Genomic DNA, 23139 nt, shown 5'->3' with positions numbered 1-23139 from the left:
AAAGGTCATTAAAAGGTCAGTGTGTGTCCTATATATTTCATGAATTGTGTATTTTTGCAATAACCATGTGAATGTTCAGTATGTTTTTTTGTAGTTAAGACAGATTTGACAACTAGTCCCGGTCTCACCTATATTGTATGTAATCTGCTATGTATGTGTTTGAGAGAGAATTATGTCAAATGACTACAGCATAAAATAATTCTGCACTTATAGACAGAGAGGCCACACAATTTGAAGCCCCAATTTTAATGCAAGTCTTTTCAGCACTTTGTATTGATTTATGGCAATATGGTGTTTAGGAAACTATCCAATGGGCTACACAGGTTCAGAAAAAAAGTATATTTATATATTATATATATATATGTGTTTATATATATATATATAGATTTATAGTTATTTGAAGCTTTAAAAGAGAACAGTACACACTTGCACACATGAAGATAACCACAATGTCAGATGAAGTATCCGTAGGCCAATGAGAGGACAGAATCATCTATTTTTTTTTTTTTTTTTTATATATATATACTTTTTCCATTTTTTTGTCCCCTGCATCCACGCTTTTTCTAAAGATAGTAACTTCAGAAGAACACTTGACCACACTGATTAAGAAGAAAAAATAAACGACTATAGAAAACAGTCAAGTCTAAAACGGATAGTTGAGTTTATAATGCACATAGTTTGGGCTGCTCTTTGTACAGTACGTTTGTACAGTGTGTATATGTGTGTGTGCATGTGTGTCGAAACGGGTAAAGGGCTCAGATAGTTGATATAGTTTACAGTGGACTGTAAACAGAGACACATTGATCACAGAGCGGAGAGAGTGAGGAAACAACCGTGTCCATTGATCATCCATTTTTCTCCTTTTGTCTCTCCATCACTCCTAATCCGCTTTTTGAGCTCTCTCCCTCTGTTCTTCCCTCTTCTCATCCAGCTTTTCAGAGGAGATTTGGCGAGGTTTCTCAGTCCTGCTGAGAATTCTCAGGGTCCTTACGTCATCTGATCGCATCCGATTTAATCTGTTTCAGATGTCCAACAGAGCTGGAAACGACCAGATAGGCCGTGATTGAGTTCAGTAAAAAAAAAAAAGAAGAAGAAGAAACGAAGGGAAATTTAAAAAAGAAACCCTTGATGCTTTTGGCCGGTTGCGTTACTGTGCAAACTCACGCTTTTTCAGGAATGTCCACACGGAAGGTGCTAGGAAATCCTTTTGCGTGCTATAGGGAACAGGCAGAGAACATATGGAACGTTAAAATCATGTTCTTACCAATCCTTACATTTATTTTCCCAGATTGAGTCTGATCTCACAAGGAAAAGTATTGCTGTAGCTATGTTTATTCTTGCACTGCAAAAATATCGCTCTGTAAGTGTTTCATATTTCAGACAATTACATAAATCTATCTTTAGATCTTGCGTTTGAGTTAGAACTGTATAAATGATCTTTGTGTGAATGTTAAATTTGTTTTCTGGGACATGTATTGTAGCAGGATTAAATGTAAAATCCTAAAAAAAAAACTTAAAATAAAGTTGAGATACTATAAAATCAAGTTATTAAATATAGCAAATAAAACACATTTTATATAGCATGTAAAATGTGACATTATGATAATTTACAGCAACTTTAACACTTAAATTTAATTTAAATGTAATTGTAATCAAATTTACTTGCATGTAAAATTTGATTGAAATGTATTTATTATAATACATTTTTTAATTTGAATTATCTTAATTTTATATATTAAAAAACAATCAAATCACATGAAAAGCCACATCTGACATAAAAAAAATAACCAAAGCTTTACAGATCCTTCTGAAACACGGCAAAACATTACTAGAGCGACATTTTGGTGGTGCACTGATAAACATCAGTATTGTGACGTTTTCTTGTGAGAGTGTTGCCCAAATTTCCCAAGTATAAAAAAATGCAGTTATGCAAATAGGACAGAGGCGGGGCTTGTGGATATAAGGTCCATCATATCCACGGTCGCCATGATTTTGCCAAGTAAGACGTGTTCCTGGATCAACATCTTTTGTTGATCCTGGAACAATATTCCTGTCCAAAAACATAGTCCTAATCACATCCCTAAACCTAACCCTACCTATAACTTATCCCTAAAATCAGAGGGACATGATAGGTGAATAAGAATGGTGTAGAAGCCCCTAACCCTTGTTGTAAGACTAAACTTGACATAAACTGTAAACCTATCCAATCCCTCAAATCTGACTGGTTGATTGGAATGTTGTTCCAGGATCAACAAGGATGTTGATCCAGGAGTATGTTCTACATGGTGAAATCATGGATCACCAACATATTTTGTTGATCCTGAATCAACATTCCTGTCCAAAAACATAGTCCTAACCATATCCCTACCTCTAAACCTAACCCTACCCATAACTTATCCCTAAAATCAGAGGGAAATGATAGGTGAATAAGAATGGTGTAGAAGCTGCTAACCCTTGTTGTAAGACTAAACTTGACATAAACTGTAATCCCATCCCTCAAAACTGATTGGTTGATTGGAATTTTGTATTGGAATAATATATGCCATGTCTTACTTGGCAAAACACAGTGACCCCTGATTTTACCAAGTAAGACATGTTCCTGGATCAACATATTTTGTTGATCCTAGATCAACAATCCTGTTCAAAAATGTAGTCCTAACCCTATCCCTATCCCTACCTCTCCACCTAACCCTGCCAATAACTTATCCCTAAAATCAGAGGGAAATGATAGGTAAATAGGAATGGTGTAAAGCCAATAACCCTTATTGTAAGACTAAACTTGACATTATCTATAAACCTATCCCTCAAATCTGATTGGTTGATTGAAATTTTGTTCCAGGATCAGCAAGGACGTTGATCCAGGAACATGTTGTACTTTGTGAAATCACAGGTCACCGTGATTTTGCCAGTAAGACACATTCCTGCATCAACATATTTTGTTGATTCCTGTCTGAAAATTTAGTCCTAACCCTATCCCTACCCCTAAACCCAACCCTACCCATAACTTATCCCTAAAATCAGATGGAAATGATACTGATAACACTGATGTAGAAGCTCCTAACCCTGGTTGTTAGCCTAAACTTGACAAACTGTGAACTTGTCCCTCAAATCTGATTAATTGATTGGAATCTTGTTCCAGGATCAACAAAGATGTTGATCCAGGAACATGTTGTACTTGGTGAAATCACGTTCACCCATATCCACGTCTGGAAGGACACAAACATGCACATGCACACTTAGTCTCCGCCCACAGGAGAACACACAGTGTACACTTGGCCTTGCTTTAGTGCAGTAGAAGCAATACTGCATTAAAACGGGTGTAACAAAGTGCTGGATGTTTCAGTGACAGTGAGTGTTTATGCTACCACAGTTTGCATGCTATAATCAGAGGCGAGGAGGCAGTGCGCTATGAGTGTGATTACAGTAGAGCTATGGCATATGGTGATTAGAACAGTGCATGATGAAAGACACAGGTAGATAATGTAGGATTTTGTAGGATGTAGATGAAAGCTGGGAAATAACCGCTGCCATTCCATATGGCATGCTGTATATTTCTGTTTATTATGACACAAACGTGCTGAAATGTGCTAAATCATGATTATAAGAGATGCAGAAGCATGTAGTGAGATATAGGCATGTTATACATACCATGTGTCTAACATGATTATGATAAAGATAGATTTCAGCTTAAGGAAAAGTCACAGCACAAAAGTATGTGTTATGTAGGTTTGGATGACAAATTAGTTGCAAATTCAGCATTGATTAGCCAAATTTGTTGTAAGATGTATTCACCAGTATCTTCAGATGCTTTGGGTGGGAGAATTTAGAGGGTAGGGGAAGGACAAAATGTTGAACACAACTCCACACTTTCACTCAAAAAAATCCTTTATTGATATGTCCATATATTATACATTTATTGTTTTTGGGTTTTTTTTGTCATTTTGCTTTTGAAGGAAAGGGGAAAGCAAATTGGAAAGTGAGAGAATAGGTCAAGAAATGGTGTTTTTGAGAAATGGGATTACATATTTTCTTTATTTTTTTTAGAAATATAAATAGTTCTATACAAAGAGAGCCATGGGTTAGATTCGGAAGAGATGATGGCAGTGGATCAGATCTGGGGAGTTCAGAAATCGTACATTTTGAGTGAGTACTCACACAGATAGTTGGGTTTGTAAGGCGCTCGGGCGCTTGGTAAGAGTGTGTGTAGCTCGTGGCGTGTGAGCGTGCCGTGGTGTGACTTGTCTTTGCCGAACGTAGAGAATGATCTATCATCGGCCCGATTGCACGCATCGCCCGGAACCACGCTCTCCTGTACCTCAGTGTCCGGCACCGCGTCCATTCCTGGGACGTGCAGGTTGCTACGGTAATCAGCGCCCTGGCGACTGTCGCCAGGCATGAAGGAGGGCATCCAGCAACGGTCGGAGTGACCCAGAGCCTTGCACTCTTCAGTGCAGTTGGAGAAAAGATCAGCTCCTGTGGAAGACAGAGGAAAGATGGGAGGAAATGTTAACTTATTCTAGTCAAACGTAATGTAAAACAATATACAGTTAATAATGTTACTAACGTTACTTTATAATGTTACAAAGCTCGAATTTCGGAGTAGGATTGCACATATTGCGCAATCATTTTGTGCACACAACTAAAGTGTGCGCACATAAAAACGCTTCGAATTGAGTTCTTTTTCACTCCTTATTGCACTTAAACAGTCAAATACACACAAAATAATGTTAAAATGCCGGTCTCAGTGAGTATTCACGTAAACACAGTCAGTTATGTTTTAAGTGACTGTAAACAGTTGAGAAAGAAAACGCATGTGTAACAGTATAATGAACCCGTGTGTCAGATCTTAAAGTGACAGGTCTTTAGCCTCCTTGTTAGAGCGTCACCTCCCATGCGGACAGGCCCAGGTTTGTGTCTCGCTTGGAACGAGCAGGTACGAACTAGAGGGGCTACACTGGTGCTGTGACCCGGATGGGAGTGAGGTTTCGGAGGGTGAGTGTAACAGATATATAGGCTAGTAAGCGCTGTGTGTAAACCCCACTCCCTTGTACTCAAGAGGTGCTCTAGCGACTGACGCTAGAGACTGCGGTTTTTAGCCTCCTTGTTAGAGCGTCACCTCCCATGCGGACAGGCCCGGGTTCGTGTCCCTGTTCAGAGCGGGCAGGTACAAACTAGAGGGGCTACATAAGCATCACTCACATCTTCTTCAGAAAAGGTAAAAATCTGCTGTTGTTTTTTGTCAAAGACAATTTTTCAGATTATCTTTGATATAAAAACAAAAAAGACCATGAACAAGATAAACCCTATGTTATGTCCCTACAAAGATAGTAATACCAGAATTTTTTTTGACATTGTGGGGATTCTTTTTTTTTTTTTGGTCCCCATGAGGAAAATGACTTATAAATCATGCTAAATTATGTTTGTTTTTTTTATGTAAAAAAGTTTCTTGCCTTCAGACAGCAGAAGGTCTGGACTCCATGGCAGCTTTCATTGGCCAAGGACCACCCAGAAGCTGTCTGACTGACATGTAAAGCAACCAATCACAGTTCATTTTGTTCCACGTCATGTTTAGGGGTGTGAAAATGTAACGTCGATGTCCCTACAATAACAGACCGGTGTGTAAAACTTTTGGACATATTTTAAAAAGTCTATGCCGCGAGCTTTACATACTTCACATACTTTTGAAAATTCAGCTTTTAGTTGATCCTGATAATCGCTCATTTTCACAGTTGCCAAGAACACGACAGCGTTCTTCATCCATGAGGGGGTTTTGCGTCACGGCATCTTTGTTTCCAGACGGAATGTTAATGAACGCGACACACACATCTCCCAGAAATCCTGTAGAATTCAACCAATCAGATGACGACTTCGAAACTCCTGAAGTGTTTCCAGTTAAGCGTGCCATATGCATCACACATTCAGCCAGCAGTCCGTGGGCGTGACGTCTGAAGCTGAGACTAGGGTTAGGGGGACAGAATATACAGTTTGTACAGTATAAATATCATTACTGTATGTCTATGGAAAGTCCCCATAAAACATGGAAACCCAATGTGTGTGTGTCAATGTCCAATTGGGTTCACGTTCCGAGATCAATTTAACAAAAAAATATGTTTTGTGGAAGCTATACATATTTCTTCACACTCTGAGATCTTCTGCTTTCACTTCATCCACTGCTCTTCTGTCTCGTCTGTAACAATCCAATGTCAACAGTAACACAAAGGCAAAATTACTATGAATTATCCAGAGCGCGGAGTCTGAAATTATTCATATTTGAATGAAGATGATTATTTAACCAGACAGATTGCGAGCTTTTTGCTCCTTTTATAATCAACTGCCGTCATTGTCAGGCTTCAGCAAAGCACGGTAATTGACTGGAAGGCAGCCCACTGAAAGAAGGATAGTTATATACACAAAGCAGTGAACTCTCCAGCCCTTTGTTTCTCCATCTCTGCCTCTCCATATCCCTCCCACCAACCGATATTAAACGAATCTGCTGTGATGTTTTCATGCTCTTTTCAGGCTGTTAATTTCACTGTGTCTCTCATCGGCCGGTCTCTCAAGTCCTTCGTACAAACACTAGGCAGCGCAACCAAAACTAACAACACTGGGAGAAACGGTCCTCCAAACACACACTCACACATACACGCTCTTGCTTTCTGACTAATGACTACACAGAGCATGATAATTAGCCGGTTTCAGAGAAAAAGAACGAGAGGAGAGCTTGAAAGGGAAATAAATGAAAGAGAAGGGCAGAGAGCAGCGTGGCGTCACACTGAACTCTAATAAAGGCCTCTGGATACAACCCCAACATGAGGCTCAGTGTTTCAATAAGCGTAAAAACCAGTTCAGAATTAGGAAGGAGAAGATGACCACATGAATAAAGAAATCACAGTCATGGCTTAGAGGTTATGTGCCAGATTTACTAACAGTTTGCGCCAGCGCAAACCCTCTTTTGGCGTTAAAAATCTACTGTCAGGATTTACTAAAGACACGCAGTGCAAAATTAGCGCTGAAAAGGCGTGGACAGTTATTTTTGTGGCTGACGTTATTGCATATGCTTTTGTGGGAGTTTCCCTTTCAGACTCAAAATTTATGGGAAGAGAGTATTTAAATGAATAATGCAAGGTGATTTACTAAGGTTTGCGTTAGTCAATTTACTGGTATTTGCGCCATTATTTAACGGCCAAAAAAACTTGTCTTAAACCAGGCACTAATTTGTGCTGCTCTTGGTCAATTTGGTCATTATGGAAATGATCACGCGCAGAACTTTCCACTCCCAACACCACTTTTATGGGATCGTTTAGTAAATCTGGCCCATAATCTTGTGACAATTTGTTACTATTTTACGTTTTGGTGAATTGATGCCTAATTCGTGATCTCATTCGTACTCCTTTGTATGATCTGCTTATGCCCCACTGATGGTTATGTTTTGGGGTGGACCTTCATGCTTACATTTTTCTAAAAATCATACAATTCCATACAGTTCACATCGTACAAATTCATACGAAATCGCCACCTCATAAATTGAGCTTTGGTACTCATAAGGGCACCAAATTGTCATTAACAACTTGTTATTTCCCACTTATTTTTGGGGTACTTAATGGTTAGGTATCTTACCTGTGGGTCCTAATCAACAGACTAGGATCAGCACTATAGTAAAATGTGTGCTAGCTTGGAATCAAGGTTAGGGATTTGAAAGTTTGAACCAGGAGAAAAGGTAAGAGTAGGAATCAGGGTTAAGCCTTGTTTATAGTGACGCATTCAACCTGGCGTGAACCATCACAGATGCACATGTAAATCTGCACTGCACGATTTTCTGCTAAAGAGTATTATTTTTTATTCATGAACATGTAACAGGCAATTTCACAGTGCAGACAGAAACATGGTGCTTTTTAAATTATTTGCAGTCATTATCTGCCTCAAAACGTCCAACACACGTCTATGTTCTTACAACCTCTCCTCAAGTTTGGATTGCCACATCAGCACCGTGATGATGTTACTGTTCATCTGCACATTTTCTTACTTGATAATACTAAAACAAATATTACAGGAGCATGTCATCATCAGTAAAATCATAGTCAAGGTGAGCAGCATAATATGGTATTGTATGATCTATTATGCAGCACCTGCATGCCCTGTCTTAATATATTATTAAACTCCTAATTTTTTATTTAAGATAGAAATCTTATTAGTTCTTTTATCACAATTAAATAAGGCATTATGTATGTTACTAGGTGCTCTGCACTAACGTCTAATGGTAGTGAATTATGTGAATTATTTTATAATTTTTGCCTCTGTTCACAATACCACTTTCCATCCTTTTGGACTCTATGCCTACTAACATTTTTCTGCTAAAATTTCAGTGCTGCATGAGCTTCATAGTATTTTGCCATTGCAAACTGTGGTACTAGCAAACAATTTCTGTCATATTTCTAATAAGTGTCGAGCACAACAAATTATATTACAATAAACCCGAACAGTACTACTAACTTATAAAGACTGAGTACACTGCAATTAAAGTCTGTTAAATCATTGATGCAACTTAAAACAGTTACATTTTCTAAACGAGGAGTTAATTTTTATTTTTGTGTAACTCAACATTTTTGAGTAAACCCTTATACTTAAATTATTATTTTTAAGTTTACCGAGGGACATAATGTGACGTCATCCACGTCACGTCGTCAATTAACCTTTTTTAACTTGTTATTTATAATTGTTTACTTAAAAAAATTGAGTTGCTTTACTTAAATATTTTGAGGTAATCGGTGTCTACAAAAACTGAGTATTCTGAACTTATCAGGTTTTACAGTGTATATTCTATATATTATTAACTATAGTAAACATAACATTTTGGTCATAAGATCCAGAAGCTTTAAATACCTTAGTGTAAAAGTGTCTTGCATCAATATTGCTTCGTCCTGTCATGTGATACTTCCTCAAGATTTAATTTTGTGCTTAATATTCTCACAATTTCCATACACCTCGCTGCACCAAAAGTTGTGGTGACCAATGTGGAAGCGATTGTGCAGAGTCCATTACAAAAAGCCAGGTCCTTAATGATGCTATCTTCCAGAAAATGACAAAATTTTGGTAGGAAAGCAGTAGCACAAACATCAGTAAGTATTAGCAATGAATTTGATGAATTCTGTGATGTTTTATGGAATCAATTTATAATATTCTTTCCTGTTTGATAAAATTACTGAAATCATTGTTATAAATCATTTTAAAAGATTATTTTTTAAAAGAATATATCAAAAGTAGCATGAATGAGTGTGTAAGCTAACTCTCAGTCCCTCACTGAGCAATGGCTGACTTTCAGGTCCTGGTGTGTAATTAATAAGTTATAATAAAAGTTTCTGAGCCTGACCGGAGTGAATACTGCATGTCTTCTATATGCCTAAAGAAATTCTTTCTTAAAATGCAGCAGTTTATTCATTTTGTAAAAGTTACAAAGTTCCATAACAAAATGACCCATATAAGAGTGAAAGAAAGGGAGAAGATACAGCACTGTTGATACACCAAGGTCAGATTTGAACAAGTAAGGAGAGCAATGGTAAAAAAAAAAGAAAGAGAACATATGACGTAAAAGAAAAAGAGGAGAGGATGAAAGAGTCTGTATATTGGAAATTTGAGACAAAGGTAAAGACAAAGGCCCACAGAGAAGGATAGGGAGGGGGTGGATGCATGTCAGGCCAATCTCTAATCTCTAATTCCTTGTGACAGAAGCTTTTCTGAGTGAGATCAAAGGACAAATCTGTGCTACTGATAAACCTGGCCATACTATAAGAATGTGTGTGTATTGATGCTTAAATGAACACACAGGGGAATGATGTTTTATTAGTGAGCTGTTGTAATGATTTGCATAAGTGACCAGGAAACATGTTATTAGTGTGGGACCTGCAGATATATAAGGATGTAGATTAAAATGCACTGACCCAGAATTCTGTGCTTATTAGAATCGCTATAGGAGACTTCGATAGATGATGAAACATTATTTAGTGATCAAAGTGTCTGGTTATGTTGGGCACAGAGAAATCAGCTTGTTTGTAACGCCTCTTTCATTTACTGGACGGCACAGAAAACTCAAGATACCCAAGATAATTACTGCTGGATTGTGCGTATCAAGTTAGTCTCTAGGCATAAACATACACTTAGAGCAAGACGTGATACACCTCTACCTGCTTTTATTACTCATAGTTTGCTCTTATAAAGCTCATGTTACAGCAAAGAATATATAAAGTATCAAATCATTTATCAGTTCTGTCTCAGATCTCCTAAATAAGTAAGAATAGAGCTATAAAATTAAGATACTTTGGTTCATCTTGAAATCTTTGGTGTTTGAATGCAGACTTTGGTGTCTAAGCAGTTTTTGACATTGCTGAGATCTCTTCTGAAACTCTAGAGGAGACAAGTGAGATTTCTAGCCTTTTTTTCTAAGGAAAGATCTGAGAAGCTTAAGCAAAAGTCTCCGTTTGCTCTATGTATCATTGCTGTCAAGGATAAGCAAAGTTAAAGAGATTTCTTATGTGATTCTTCTTTCCTACGTGCTACTCAGTGCTTCTAATCTTACAGACTCAACATCTGAATCCACACTCAGCTCACATCTCTGCTCAGATGTGTTGTGAAATCTATAGATCAATTCCACAAGCTGTCCACTTTGTTATTTCACCATTATATCAGGGTGATATATATGGACAGAGATATGCGGGTGTACACAGAGGCGTAAATCTTGTTAAAGCAGGGATCCAAGGCCATTGTGACATCATCAATATTAAGTACACAGATAAACCTGACTGCATACAATCAAACTCAATGTAATTAGAACAGTGGTCTCTAAATAGCCCCAACCGAGCGAGCAGACAGAAGCTCACAGCATGACTTTCACATCGATATCACAGTCACATGCAGAGACTCGTGTAGAACATGTAGGACCTGATACCGTCTCATATGACTGAGGTCTGCTTTTTTATGTGAAAACAACATTTGAATAACACAGAAAACTACTAGACTGGCATATCCTGAATACAATACTAGTGCTTTCAAGGCAGAAAAGCAATAGTCAAGTCACCTTTATTTCAATAGCGCTTGATAAAATGCAGATTTTTCAAATGATGCAAACTTCATTAAATATGAGACCAATTCAAAGCTCTACAGAAAACAGTTAGTGTCATTATTCAGCTCAAGTCAGCTCAGTGTTGATTCAGTTCAGTTCAATAACTGCGTAAAGTTCATTAATTATGAAATTAGTTCATAGTTTCATCCAGCTCAATTAAAGGGTTAGTTCACCCAAAACTGAAAATTCTGTCATTAATTACTCACCCACATTTCGTTCCAAACCTGTAAACCCTTCGTTCATCTTCGGAACACAAATTAAAGGATTAGTTCACTTCAGAATTAAAATTTCCCGATAATTTACTAACTCCCATGCCATCCATGATGTTTATGTCTTTGTCGTTGGAAAGGCCACACGTGACGTAGGTGGAAGTACTCCACCTTCAAAATCGTCCGAAATCGTTGTTTTACCTTTTTTTTTTTTAAAGGTCGCTTTGTAAACACTTGCTTTCGCCGTTACTTCCGCCTACCTTCCGCATGACCTTTCCAACGTGATTTATGTAATGCGTGGCACATCGCAGAGCTAGTGCAAGATGAGCATTTGTGGTTAAAAAGTATATAATTTTTTTTTTTTTTTTTTTTTTTTTAGAAAATGACTGATTGTTTCACCTGATAGCACCATTATTCCTCGTCTGGGATCATGTAGAGCCCTTTGAAGCTGCACTGAAACTGCAATTTGGACCTTCAACCTGCTGTACCCCAGTGAAGTCCACTATATATGGAGGAAAATCCTGGAATGTTTTCCTCAAAAACCTTCATTTCTTTTTGACTGAAGAAAGAAAGACATAAACATCTTGGATGAGATGGGGGTGAATAAATTATCGGGAAATTTTTATTCTGAAGTGAACTAATCCTTTAAGATATTTTTGATGAAATCCAAGAACTTTCTGATCCCCCATAGACAGCAACGCAATTACCACTTTCAAGGCGCAGAAATATAGTGGTTCAACCTTAATTTTATGAAGCGACGAGAATACTTTTTGTGCAACATTTGTGCAAAAAGCAACATTTTAAACAAAAAGCTGAGAAAATCGCGTTTTTGTCAAAGACTACATCCAGGTCAGATTCAGAATGATGATCAAAACATAGATGGAGTAGCTTGAGTCCATTAAAAAACCCCAAAGCTTCACAGTCCTATACCTCTTCCTGGGTTCAACATTTCATTCGGTAACATTTTGATTTATATTCTTTTTAATGTTTGATGATTGTGTTATTTTACATGTACATAAGCAATGCTTCTATTGCTTGTTTCTGCTTCTTCTTCATCTTTGTTTTGATCCGGAGATTCTGTACTCTTTCAGAAGATGCTTAATAGCGCCCCCTACCATATAACAGTGAAAACATGAATTTGCCAAAAGTTCTGTCAATGGTGGGAAAGCTTTTGTCATAAATGACTGAAAATTCCATCAATGTTGGGGAAAGAGTTAAGTCTTTTAAACCCCAACTAAGCAAACCAAAGGCTTCAGTGGCAAGGAACATAAACTCCATAAGGTGACAGAAATGGAGGAGGAAAAAACTTGGGAGGAACCAGACTCAGTAATATTGTCAATGTTTTATGAATTTAACGAATATGATTTTAGCATGTGATTTAGTGGTAGAATAGTATCCTGTAATGTATACTTTAACCATCAGATCCTTGTCAGCAGAACAGGACCCAAATTTGGTGGCGACTGCGGGTGATAGAGCATATGCAAATGTTGGCACATTGAAGCAACAAATTAGATGTGATTTTTAAGTTTTAAATAGTGTTACAATTATTCACACAGAACATCTGTGATTTCATGTATTGATTTGGGCAGGATTGGGATCTCTGTAGTTTTAACTCCCATTTACAGCCCATTAAAATTAGCATACATATGATAGAATTAAATATCAGTATTAAAATGCGTAATTTACGGAGAAATTTAGCTATGGTGTTACAGGCTCAAAATGAAAAAAAAAAAAAAAAAATGAAAAGAAACTTTGTGAAGAAGTAATATACTGCAATCACAGATGTTCCTATACAAACAGGATTAGATTTCTCAGAGGACCATAAGTTCACTTAAAAACAGAAATGGTTGTGGAAGAAAAACAGACATTTTCAATTTGGATGGGATTAAAGTCACAAAGTATGTCTGTGAAACACAAAATTACCATCCTCAGGGAAAACAAGTCCTATTCGAATGAGGATTAAGGTTGAAATTATCTAGAAAACAAAGTTTGAATGCAGTCATTAAATGGTTCAATCTGAGTTAAATGCAGAAATTTGAGCTGATAGTTCAGCATTAGTGCTCTTTGGATAAAAAGAACATGACAATGTGGCATCTATTATGCATTGAAAGAAGTAGACCTCAAGGATTTTATGATTTTTTAGCCGTCAAGAGAAATTTGAGCTGTCAGAATAATTGTGTTTAAAACCTAAAAGCGATATGGTTCAGCAAACTGCATTTTCACAGTTTATTCCATTGTTCTGCAATACAATACATCCTCACAGTGACAATATAGTGTAAAATGTTGTATGCTATAGATTAACACCTGCACTTCATGGCCGATAAATATATAAATTAATAAAAATATCTACATAATTGCTTGTGAAATCCTATAATTGCATACCTGTATTCGATTAGACATTAGATATCCTCAGTGCGTCTGGGAGCTTTATTGAAAACATTAATGATCTGCTGGACTCTGGGGTTGCAGACACCGAGAGAAAAAGGGATGCTGCGTTGAGTACAAACACACTGACTAACTAAGCTTTTCTCTATCAGGAAGCGCTCTGCATCCCACTGTGTGCGTTATTTTCGTCTCTTTTCCGCTTCTCTTGCATTTTCTCTTCTGGAGACCTCATCACATCTTTTATCAATGGTGTGCAAAAGCAACAGAATGAAAAGGAAAAACACTGCCAAAGCCCTGATGAGCAGAATTTCCCTTCAGAACACCTGTCGTCGGGCTGACCAAAGACCTGAGCTCACATGCTGACGACAAGCATTTTTGCTAGGGTTGGGAGGAAACTATGTTAAATTTGTTTTGAAGAACAAGAGTGGAAGTAATGATGATTTGCTGAACATCTGGGTGGGCTTTCACAAAAAAAATAAACTAGCCACCATATGAATTTACCTATATAGTCACTACTGTCTTGGGGAATGATTAATTAGCAATGTTACTAACTTAAATGAATTTTTCAGTAATGTGTGTATCTGTAACAAGCTTTTTCTAATAAGTGGTGTGACAAAACACTGCATCACTGCTTTTTGTCACATTGTATTGAACACAGAACTTCATACTGAGCGTTCTGAGGCAATAATCCAAACAATAAACAGCTGTTCGGATGGTTCAAGTATATGAATCATTTTAAAAATATCACTGATTCATTTGAGTTGTTGCATGGTATTTTTTTTTTTTTCATAGCAAAACATGGTAAATGCATAAATTCATAATGTGTCTTACTTTAAATTGAGATCTTTATTGAATAAATTGCTAAATAAATTACATTATTTGATATGTTTAAAAAGATATTGCTCCCTGAAATAGCCTCAGTTTATTTAGCTACATTTTGTAGTAGCTTGTAGCAAAGCTTACTACTTTTTCAAGATGGTAGCTTGACTGTAGTTGAACTACTTTAAATTATGAATAGCTCGAAGCTTGGTAAAGTTATTTCCCCAGCATTGACTTTTACTACACCTACAAACTGTGTGTGTGTGTTTCTGTGTGTGTGCAGAGCAAATGGAGTTGCTCTGATTGGGATCTGATAGCATTAAATTGCAGCGACAGGAGTGATTTGATTAACGTCATCACCACACATCCCTCATTTATAGATAATCATCAATCTATCTCTCACTCATGTTAATCTAATTGTGCAATTTGTCACGCCTCTGTCTCTTTGCAAACAAATGCAGATGTAACAGTCTAAATCATGTAAAAGGGCCGTTCTCTGACCCCAGCTCTTCCAGCTTGACACTCATGCTCGTTTGAGAGACCCCAAGGCTCTTTTAATAACTTAAAAGATATACTTTAAAGTACCAGGCTTTTCTTATCTCATAAGAATTGATTATAAAGAAAATTTCAACCATTTTAATGTGCTTCAAACATCCTCCCCAGCTTTTATTCTATTTTTCATGTGTTTTGAAGAGATCGAATGAACAACAAACAGAAACAATGTTACTAAAATGGATACCAGTCACATGCATAGTGTGTGGTGAAACAGAAGGATAGCACCCAGGCAGACGATATACACACACTAAAAAATAGCTGTAAAAAAACGAAACAAATTTACACAGAAAAATACCATTTTCCATTGAAAGTTATATACCGTAAAACAATGCATTCTGGGTAATATTTTTTTCATTTTCGTATAACGTACTTTCTCAGAAACGACAAATATCACCCAGAATGTATTGTTTTTATGCTATATTACTGTTTTAATGGAAAACAGTATTTTACTGTGTAAATTTGTTTCATTTTTTAAAGTTATCTTTTAGAGTGACTCTTAAAAATAAATGTTCCAAAGATGATTTTCACAGTGATACCAAAGAATAACTATTCTGGGTTCCCAAAGAACCTTTCAGTGAACAATTAAAAGAACCATTTCTCTTTGTGTGAGGAATATTTTAATAATCTAAAGAACCTTTTTCCTCTTTAAATAACCTTTTTAAGCAATGGAAAGGTTCCATGGATCCATAGATTACAATAAATAACCTTTATTTTTAAGAGTGTAATGTCTGCTTTAAGTTTTTAATGAGATCAATAGTACATTAAAGAATTTGAAAAGAAGATTTTTGGAAATTACTATTATTATTTGGTAACGCAATACATTTCTTACAATATTTATTAATCTTTGTTTAATAATTAAAAAAAAACAAAAAACTGTTAGTTCATGTTAGCTCAAATCCATTAAATATTAACAGATACAACTTTTGATGCTAATATGTTTTGTATTAAACATAAATTTGATATATTGCTAAATTTTGACATTAATAAATGCATTAGACGTATTTTTCATTGTTAGTTCATGTTAGCTAATATAGTTAACAAATGGAACTTTATTGTAAAGTGTTACCTATTATTTTCAAATTTACATTATTGAGATCACTGGGACCCTAAATATAAGAGCATTAGAGTCAATTTTCTACAGGAAATGAGGGTTAAAATGCTTCTTTCTCTTTCCCTTCTATCTTTTGGCAGGGCTTTTCTTAATTTAGACTGATATCTCCAAATTGACGCTGTAAGAACAAAAGGAGGCGAGGTAGGGATGTGTGAAGGAGATAGCACGTGTGTGTGTGTGTGTGTGTGTGTGTGTGTGTGTGTGTGTGTGTGTGTGTAAGTGGTTGTTAATGCAGTGGTGCTACCCCTGTCCGTGTCCCAGGCCTTCATCTTAACCTTGCTGTGATAATTGGCTATGTGGAGACAGGCACTGAAATGGGAGTGCAGAAACTGCGAGCTTGCCAACACACACCCAGAGGAGAGAAGGGAAGGAAAGGACACACACATCTTCTCATTTTACCTATTTGATGCTCTAATAAGTTTTCAAAAAAAAAAATCTCAATTCCTCTGTCTCTTGTCCTTCCTCCTTCTGTGATTTTTTCCCCCCAGAAAGGATCATACCAAAGGCCTTTCTACAGTAAACTTCCTTCATACTGTAGTTACCTAAAATGCGAAACCATGCTCGTTTCAAAAATTTGTATTCCATTGTGTGCAGCGCATATGTAATATCTGGCAACCCGTCATCTAACTGTTTGCCAAACCGAAGGCTGAATGTCATGATTCTTTGGAGAGAAAGGTCAAAGCCTTATCCAGTCGAAGCCGTAAGGCTCCACCTTGATCAATAAACCAGCAGAAATGAAACATAGAACATGAAAGTCAAAAAGCTCATCAAATTGAATATAAAGAAAGAATAAACAAAATAAAATCAAATTCATCTCCAACGAACTATTGCCATTTTGCAGTGCTTGACTCAAACGCTTATGACATTTGATATGAATGGGAAAATAATTGTGTTTGGGGGGGGGTAGCTGTTTGGGTTTGTTACCGTGGAAGCTTTCAAATACTCATTACATGCTTCAGAAAGCCTGTCCATCAGACAAGTCAGGCGGCATTGACTGAAATCCGTTTAGCTCTGTTGACAGATGTATAATTTTCACGCAGTCCCTATATTGATCCACTGTTGGAAACGGTTAAAGGCTTGTCGCGTTGCTTTCAAAGCCAAAATGAGAACAATTTCCAAATGTCTATCGCTGCCTATGTTTCTCCTCAGCATTCATTCCCCAGGGGCCTTTCACCCGTCTACGCTTCTTTCAGATCTACCGTGAGGTCGACAGTAGGTGAGAAACTCGTAATCAACTCACCTGCTGTGTGGCCCCGGTTGGTGGCGTCATGGTCGCTGTCTCCCTGCTCACTGTCTCCATGTCCGCTGTCTTTAGAACTGACGATATCTGCCTCTTGAAACGCTGAACTATAAGGGAATTTTCCTTGTTTAGTAGTCATTTGGTAATTGGAGCTTTGTACTGCCTTTTTCCATTAGAAGTATTGATTGTGTTTTTTATTTAAAACTTTTGGCACAGTTTTACATTTTAGACTGCTGGTTAAATTCTATATCAAATTCTGAATCAGATTTGTGCTGTGTAGTTTGAAACATTACGATGACACATGCGACATTGAATCAGTTTTTGGGATTGTGGCTAGGGGTCACATCATTTATACTGCTCTTTCTTTATATCAGTGTGTCTGTACTTATTTAACCATATTTTTGGGACAAATTAGTACCCAGAAGTTAGCTAAATTTGACAAAACCTCCTTTTGGGGACATCCTCATTTGTAAAATAAAATAATAAAAAAAAATATATATATATATATATATATAGTTTTTTTGAAAATTATAAAAATGCAGAAAGATTTCTGTTAGGGTTTCAGAGTTAGGGTATGGGTTAGGTATTATTAGGACACGAGTATTACAACATAAACATGAACACATAAACACTTCCTGTGTCCTCGTAAACCAAATGTCTTTAAAAAAAACATTAAAAAATGACTGTTGAAATTAGTTATTACAACTTAAAATTTAGTAGTTTTTTGGGTGAGATAACTCAAATATCCAAGTTGATTAAACTTAAAATTTTAAGGCAACATGAACACTAACTGTTTTAAGTTGAAAGAACATATTATTAGTTATTCTAATGTTAAATTTTAAGTTGTGATAACTAATTTCAGTCCCCATGTGGGAAATGGATTAATAAACATACTAAATGATGTTTTTTTGAAAATGTAAAAATGTTGAATGTTTTCTGTGATGGGTAGGTTTAGGGGTAGGGTTAGGTTTAGGGGATAGAATATACAGTTTGTACAGTATACAAACCGTTAAGTCTATGGAGAGTCTCTACAAGGATAGTGAACCAGACGTACATATGTGTATGTGTGTGTGTGTGTGTGTGTGTGTGTGTGTGTGTGTGTGTGTGTGTGTGTGTGTGTGAGTGCGCATTTTTGTGATTTATGAGGTCACAAATTTGTATAATGACATGGGTATTACACTGGTATTACGACGTAAACATGAAATATGAGGACATTTCATGAGTCCTCATATTTAAAATAGCTTTAAAAAACATACTAAACAATGTTTTCTGTGATGGGTAGGTTTAGGGGTAGGGGCAGTGTAGGGGGATAGAATGTACAGTTTGTACAGTATAAAAACCATTATGCCTATGGAATGTCCTCACTTTGATAGCAAAACAAACCTGTGTGTGTGTGTGTGTGTGTGTGTGTGTGTGTGTGTGTGTGTGTGTGTGTGTGTACAGTAAATTTAAGCAGTCATCTCACCTGTTAACACGACGGGGTCTATCCACCAGGTAGCTGAGCTCAGTTCTCTGGTGCTTGGTCTAAAAGGCATAAAATAATAATAATAATAATAATTAAGTATGACATTCTAAGTATGACATTCTCCATTTGTCATTAAAACACTGGTCAGGCCTCTGTTCTGCTCTGTCCATGCACTAGAGCACCTCAACCATAGAACCGCCTTTGTTCCACTGATACCCAGCGACTGTGTGCTTAGCATACTTAAACCCTTGTCCAATACACTCCCCCCTCCCTCCCTCAGTCTTGACTCCAGAGGGCTACACCCTTTCAGAGAATGCCAGGGGGTAGTAAAATATACCTCGTTGGATGGCGGAGGAACACTTAAGATAAAATGGCTTGTCTCAGAGGCAAAAAGCAAAGATGTTACAATAAGAGTAGAAATGTTATAGCTGGTTATAACCACCCTCAATATTCACTTTCCCCATATATTCCAATTATTGGTCAATCAATATAGTATTTTCATTTATCTTTTCTGAAATGTTTACATATGGATTCCCTCCAGTATTGAATATGTGGTTACATCCTTGTATGTAACTGACCCTAAAGTGCTGTAGTGTAATTAAAGGATCTGAAAAAAGCACTACAGCTCCGAGCTACCTTCAAAAGCACTATGTGAGTCATAAGCAAGCAGATGATTACTGTCTGACATTACAAACACATGAAGCTGAAAGATCACGACTGAATAGACTTTTATGCTGCATACATATAGAGAGAGATATTTCAGTGCACTGTGTCCATCCACTGGACTATCATTTCTATGAATTTCTATCATTTTGACTCAATGAGTTTTTAGAGTCTTAGTTTTCTTTATCAGTAATTAAAACTGAAGTGGTTGAAAAAGAGAAATGAACTTATCAGTGAATATTGTAACTTTGGCACCACTTTGATTTTACTTAAATCAATTAAATGTATTATTATTTTTATTTTTATTTATTTATTTATTTTTTTTACAGTGTGAAATTTGATAGTTTGTTATAGAAAAAAAATGGCAACACTTAATATATACATGCATACAAACACACAGACACATATTGTATGCATATTTTAAAGTTTCTCAACATTTTGAACATGTTAATGATATATGTTAAAATTGTTATGAGATGCTATTGATGTATATAAGCATATCATACTGAATTCAGATAAAGTGTTGCCCAAATAGGTAATAAAAATGTGTTTTCACCTCGCTCGATAAAATGCTTCCGTTAGAGATGATATCTGGTTGCTGATCCGCGTATCCGGTAACGATTGCCCCGCACGGGTTGTGCTCTGTGTCTGTGCTCCGGGACGGGCTGCACGGTTTGAGAAACATCAGGTCGGTTTTGGCAGACTCCGGTGTCAGGCACACCTGGTAGCAGTAGTTCTGGTTCTGGTGGTGCGAGCCGAAGCTGCCCGACTCTTCCACCGGCACCTGTGCGGTACTGGCCACATTAGTGCTCTGCACGAGCATGATGTCCGATTTACTGAGCTTCTTCTTGCGCCCGCGCGCTTGGCGACTGCAGCACTGACAGCACGAGTCTCCGGCCATGCACGTGTATATGTTCAGTTTCTTGTCCTTCTGACAGCGCACTGCCAGCACGATCATAGCGAGGAGGAAGATGAAGGACACGGAGCCGAGAGCGATGATGAGGATGAGAGTGAGGTCCAGAGAGCCCTCTTTGGACTTCACCGACCCCCGGTCGCCGCTCCGGCCCTCCACTACGCTGTCCACGAGCACGACGTTGATACTCGCGGAGGACGAGAGCGGCGGCTGGCCGTGGTCGCGCACCTCTATCAACAGGTCGTACGGGTGCGGCGGATCCCGTTTGCTGGATACCCGGCGCGCGGTACGTAGCTCGCCGGTTCTCCAGTCCATCCGGAACATCCCGAGCTCATTTCCCCGGAGGATGCTGTACGACAGGCGCGCGTTCTCGCCATCGTCAGCATCCGTGGCAACAATACGGGTCACCAGGTATCCCGGCTCGGCTGAGCGGGGCAAATGTTCCCTCGCGGTGCCGTTTTTGCCCAAAGGTGCGATTATAGACGGGGCATTGTCATTCTGGTCCACTATGATGACATTAACGGTGGCGTTGGCAGTTAACTCAGGCGCACCGGAGTCCTTGGCGTGCACCATGAAACTGAACTCTTTTATTTGCTCGTAATCAAAAGAGCGCAGAGCGTACAAGTAGCCGTTCTCAGAGTTGATTGACACGTAGGTTAAGATGGACATACCCTGTATTTCGCACTCCAATATGGAGTAAGTGACATAGGCGTTCTGTCCAACATCAGGATCCACTGCGCTCACCGCGTAAATGTAAGCGCCCGGGACGTTATTCTCTGTCACGTACACGTCGTAAACCGACTGCATGAATCTAGGCGCATTGTCGTTCTCGTCCGAGACGTGCACTTTGATGGACTTGCTTGTGGAGAGAGTGGGCACCCCCTTGTCTTTGGCGACCACCGTGAGCGTGTACGATTCCGCTTTCTCGCGATCCAGCGGACCGTCCGTAACGATCGTGTAATAGTTTTTGAAAGACGACTTGAGTTTAAACGGAACCTCGCCGTGCAGCTCGCAGGTCATCTGTCCGTTCTCGCCGGAGTCCCGGTCAGTGACGCTCAGCAGAGCGATCACCGTGCCCGGGGCAGCCTGCTCGCTTACCGACTCCGTGACCGTGCTGAAACTAATCTCTGGCGTGTTGTCGTTGACGTCGATGAGTTTGACCAGAACTTTGCAGTGCGCGGGCACGGCGTTCGGCCCCATGTCTTTAGCCTGCACGTAGATCTGATGCGTGCTGCTCTCCTCGTAATCCACCTCGCCGGTCACTTCAATCCTCCCGGTGCGCGAGTCGATGTTAAACAGATCCCGAATACGCGGCGGATTGTGACTACTTAGAGAGTAAACAATCTCTCCGTTCTGGCCCTCGTCCATATCGGTGGCATTGAGCTGAATAACGAGCGTGCCAACTGGAGAGTTCTCGCGCAAGCTCACAGAGTAAACGGATTGATCGAACGTGGGCGCGTTATCGTTTGAGTCCAGTACTTTAACCACTAGAAGTGCGGTGCCGGTCCTCTGCGGCTGCCCTCCGTCCACGGCGGTAAGCACGTACCTGTGCACCGCCTGCTGCTCTCGGTCCAAGGGTTTATCCAGCACGAGCTCCGCAAAGCGGTTGCCGTCGCCCTGCGTCTGTACGTCCAAATAAAAGTAGTTGTTGGTGGTGATGGCGTATGTGTTCAAGGCATTAGTCCCCACGTCAGGGTCGAAGGCGTTCTCCACCGGGAAGCGGGTGCCCGGTGTGGCGCTCTCGGTGATCTCCACGGTGATGTCCGTCTCTGGGAAACTCGGCGGATTGTCGTTAATATCCATGACCTCGATCTCGACGCGGAACAGCTCGAGCGGGTTCTCCAAAAATACTTCGAGGTGCAGGAGGCACGGGACGGTCTGGCGACATATCTCCTCTCGGTCGATGCGCTCGTTCACCACCAGCGCTCCGTTTTCTAAGTTGACCTCCAGGTACGGCGTGCGCGAGCTAGGCACGGTCTGGAAACGGCGCGCGGAAAGTTTGGTGATGTCCAGCCCCAGATCTTCGGCGATATTTCCCACAACCGTCCCGCGCTCCTGCTCCTCCGGTACCGAGAAGTGCAGCTGCGATAACCCTCCATCCAAGATCGAGAAAAAGAGAAATATCAAAATCATCTCCAAACAACAAGTGCACTCCTCTTTATTCCCTCGCTCTGTCTTGACACCGTTTCTTCTCCAGTCACAGCTTAGGAATTACCCATCGCTTTGGTCTAAGAAAACATATGCACTGTGCAATTTCCCAAACGAACAAGAAAGCTCCTTTGTTGTACAGTGTCAGCCTGAAACCATGTCGCCATATGCGCAAGATCTATAGCCATTTGATATAAAGCTGTCTCAAGGAGAGCAGAATTTAGTAGTCCGTGCGTCACAGAAAGACATTGCAGAACCTACAGATAGCCCGATCCTTAATACTGAGCAGCACAACCTTACCAAAACTCTTTTGCTTAATAAGTGGATCGATCAATTTAAAATAAAATCCTGAAAATGCGACCTAATGCAGACAAGTAACACTTTTCTACATATAGTTGTCTAATGGTCCATAATAACTGCGGGATGCTTAGAAATCCGTAGGTCCCCTCTTCTCGAGTTCTGCAAGGAGAGTGAGCATCAGTGCGTTGTTTTGCGCAGAGCTCTTGCCACCAGCAGCC

The 23139-nt window shown here is 38.9% G+C and overlaps 1 protein-coding gene across 5 annotated transcripts; it reads right to left on the bottom strand.

Annotated features, from left to right (window-relative positions):
• Positions 1–207: 207 nt before the first annotated feature.
• pcdh10a (protocadherin 10a) lies at positions 208–23087 on the bottom strand. Of its 5 annotated transcripts, none has more exons than XM_051902540.1 (6): positions 20117–23087; positions 18898–18956; positions 17433–17539; positions 4156–4473; positions 1165–1214; positions 208–1038 (listed from the first exon to the last, which is right to left on the bottom strand). In XM_051902540.1, the coding sequence occupies exons 1-5, from the start codon at positions 22604–22606 to the stop codon at positions 1195–1197; spliced, it is 2994 nt and encodes a 997-aa protein (XP_051758500.1). In that variant the 5' UTR covers positions 22607–23087; the 3' UTR covers positions 208–1038; positions 1165–1194. The 5 variants fall into 5 exon arrangements, with proteins under 5 accessions (XP_051758500.1, XP_051766581.1, XP_051750312.1 ...); XM_051910621.1 differs by having other exon boundaries at positions 4316–4473; positions 20117–23086; XM_051894352.1 differs by having other exon boundaries at positions 208–1214.
• Positions 23088–23139: the final 52 nt, after the last annotated feature.

Source organism: Ctenopharyngodon idella, chromosome 1 (genome assembly GCF_019924925.1).
Source record: "Ctenopharyngodon idella isolate HZGC_01 chromosome 1, HZGC01, whole genome shotgun sequence".
Lineage (NCBI taxonomy): Eukaryota > Metazoa > Chordata > Actinopteri > Cypriniformes > Xenocyprididae > Ctenopharyngodon > Ctenopharyngodon idella.
This window is presented reverse-complemented; position numbering and strand designations above follow the sequence as displayed.